Below are 3,329 nucleotides of genomic sequence, written 5' to 3' on the forward strand. Positions count from 1 at the left end.
TCTTATTTACTTACGGTAATCACACCTAGTTATATAATTGCATGATTGTGTTTAATTACATTCACAGTATACATAAATAAAAATAAAAAATAAAACATTCAGGTTCCCATTACAAAAATTTAATTAAAGTTTTGCATATGATCAATTAGAAATATTTTAAAACCAGTATTGTGGGGTTTGCACCTTTTTTTCCCCTCATTGTAAAATGTAAATAAATTGTCCATACTCAGGTCTATCTGATCGCCAAATATGATGATATAAGACAACATATAATTTTAAACGGCGGAATTATAGAGCCTGAGCTTTATCCCGTGTATTCTATAGTCTTACCGGTTCTGCAAACCATAACTTGCAGCATTGGAACATTAATGTAGGAAGACGGTTAATGACTTAGAAAGGAAAGATTTTGCCTCAGAAATGTAGTGGAAGCAGCTTAACAATTAGCGGATATCCAGTCCTTAAACTGTAACAAGTGGTATTAAAGGATGCGTGCGTATAAACGATCCACAGAGACTAAAGTACATCCAAGGCATATGGCTAGGTAAACAATGAGCATGTTGCATCATTCTTGCTTTTTAAAACCTCCCGGTCTTTCAGTAGTTTTAAGTATGTAGGTCACTGAAGGTAGAGGGAGGTTTCTAGGCAGGACAGAAAGAACAAATTTGCTCATTTTGCTCCTTTTGTCTCTTCACAGTGAAATTTATTTGGAGTTTCATCATAACCACCAAGTATTTCATGTTATTAACCTTTGAGTAGTTTTAAATGAAGTCTATATGGTTTACTGCATTTACTTTGAGTCATGGATTATACAATAACACAATGGTTTCTCAGCAGGATTAAAACCTGAGTACATTAAAATTCAATTAAAAGCCTGTGACAAGTGCAGTGGTTGACTCAGACCGTTAACTGGGATTGTGTCTCTGTAAAATGAACAGCTTTGTCCCTGCACTGAGGAAGGAAGATATATGTTATAACCGAGTGAAATGCCAGGCTCTCTTGTATTTGAGCAAGTTCTAACATTTGTCTCTTCATTTCTATTTCTCCCTAGTTAGCCAACCGACATCACAATGACTGAGGACTTAGACCACAGATTCAGTAGTCTCACCTGGGATCAGATTAAAATCCTGGATCAAGTTTTAGCTGAGGTCATACCTATTCATGGCAGAGGAAATTTTCCAACACTGGATGTAAAGCCAAAGGATATCATTCATGTGGTAAAGGAACAGCTCATTGAAAAGCAAATCAACATTAGAGATATCCGCCTGAACGGCTCGACAGCCAGTCACATCCTAGTAAAGCAGAACGGAACCAGTTACAAGGACCTAGACATCATTTTTGGCGTGGAACTTCCAAGTGAGCTCGAGTTCCAGGTCGTTAAGGAAGCAGTTCTTAATTGTCTATTGGACTTCTTGCCAAAATGTGTTAATAAGGAAAAAATCACTGCTCAGACTATGAAAGATGCCTATGTGCAGAAGATGGTCAAAGTCTCCACCGACCACGATCGCTGGAGCCTCATCTCACTGTCAAACAACAGCGGCAAGAATGTAGAACTGAAGTTCGTCAACTCGCTCAGACGGCAGTTTGAGTTTAGCGTGGACTCCTTCCAGATCATACTGGACTCCATATTAAACGTTTACAGAGCAACAGACTGCAAACTGACGGAAGACTCTCACCCCACTGTCATCGCTGAGAGTATGTATGGAGACTTCAACGAAGCAATGGACCACTTAAAATACAAACTGATTTCCACAAGGAACCCGGAGGAAATCAGAGGAGGTGGCCTCCTGAAGTACAGCAATCTCCTGGTTCGTGACTATAAGCCAGAAGACGAGGCTGAAATTAAATCTCTGGAACGTTACATGTGCTCCAGGTTCTTTATTGATTTTCCAGATGTTGCTGAGCAGCAGAGGAAAATTGAGTCATATCTGCGCAACCACTTCATTGGGGAAGAGAAAAGCAAGTATGACTACTTGATGACTCTGCGTGGAGTTGTAAACGAGAGCACAGTCTGTCTCATGGGACATGAACGAAGACAAACTCTGAATATGATCACAATTCTGGCTTTAAAAGTACTCGGAGAACAAAACATCATCCCAAATGCAGCCAATGTAACATGCTATTATCAGCCTGCTCCATATATCAGTGACAGAAACTTCAGCAATTACTACATTGCTCACGGACAACCACCTATCATCTACCAGCCGTACCCATTTCACATACAAATGCAAAGCGGCATGGTTTAGGAACACGATAACCTCCTCAGCACTTACACTCCTCTCTCTTTCCAATTCTCTCCGTAATAAAGGCCTCATTAAAGCAAGTTTTATCATCACTTTTGATTTAAGGACATATTTTTGTGCAAGTTGCCAAAGTTATTTGGTTGATCAATGTCTAAATCACCGTTAAGCAGATTAAAATAAGTGAAATGGCTATCTATGAAGTATTTATACCCCCATGTATGTTTGGGCTATACTTTTTTTTTTCAATGTAAAGAGAAGCATATAAATTATTCTAATTTTATAAAATGAAATGCACTAAGTTCTGGGTTCCAAAAAATTCTTCAGCAAAATTTGAATAGTGTAAATGAAAAACTAAACCAATAAAATACCTCTCAGTAGAAACGCCTGATTTTAGAAGTGATAGTGTTCTGGGTACATTAAAGTAGATCATCCACCAGTTATACCCATGCAGCTCCAGCAACATTTATTTGCAGCACCTTTTGAAAAGACGCATTGATGGGCTGTCTCTTGGTGGTTTGCGCTCTGCTTTGCAGGCTCTGGTCTGATCGCTCTTCAGGTCCAGTTAGAGACGTGAGGTCCTTCGCCCCACCAGAGTACTGTTTGGTCATGGTTAGCAGGAAGGATCCCCACCAAGAGCAGACTCAGCATTTTTGTGTATCCAAAATTCCCAGCGATCCGAGTGAGGGATTTGGCTGCTTAAGTAATGCAGCGTTGGATGATGCCTCACAGATAATGAAAGTTGTAAGAGGTACAACAATTCTGATTAAATAGGTCTTGAAAAACAAGGTAATAGAAAGAGAAAGAAGGTGAAAATTGAGCACGTAGGGCTTGCTTTCTATTGCTAATTTGTTATTGATCAGAGGTGCTTTAATGCATAATAAGCGGAGTCAGGAAAAAAAACAAAAAGCCCAGAACTGCGTTGTTTTTAGGTGAATTAAATTAAATCCTTGGCAGTGGCATTTGAAAAAATATTTTATACTAGCAACATCCTGTATAAGTTTAAATACCTGCACACATACACTCGTAGCAAATTAAGATTTCTCTTATGATCAGGAAGCAAAACATTAGTTAGAAGTTCTTGTGTGTGTT

General features: G+C 38.9%; 1 protein-coding gene across 1 annotated transcript; it reads left to right on the forward strand.

Annotated features, from left to right (window-relative positions):
• The first annotated feature begins 1,067 nt into the window (after positions 1-1,067).
• Positions 1,068-2,316, forward strand: LOC104620800 (protein FAM46C-like). Its single transcript, XM_010287111.1, has one exon. The coding sequence runs from the start codon at positions 1,068-1,070 to the stop codon at positions 2,241-2,243; it is 1,176 nt and encodes a 391-aa protein (XP_010285413.1). The 3' UTR covers positions 2,244-2,316.
• The last annotated feature ends 1,013 nt before the right edge of the window (positions 2,317-3,329 follow it).

The sequence above is a fragment of the Phaethon lepturus genome, unplaced genomic scaffold (genome assembly GCF_000687285.1).
Source record: "Phaethon lepturus isolate BGI_N335 unplaced genomic scaffold, ASM68728v1 scaffold39945, whole genome shotgun sequence".
NCBI classification, from domain to species: domain Eukaryota; kingdom Metazoa; phylum Chordata; class Aves; order Phaethontiformes; family Phaethontidae; genus Phaethon; species Phaethon lepturus.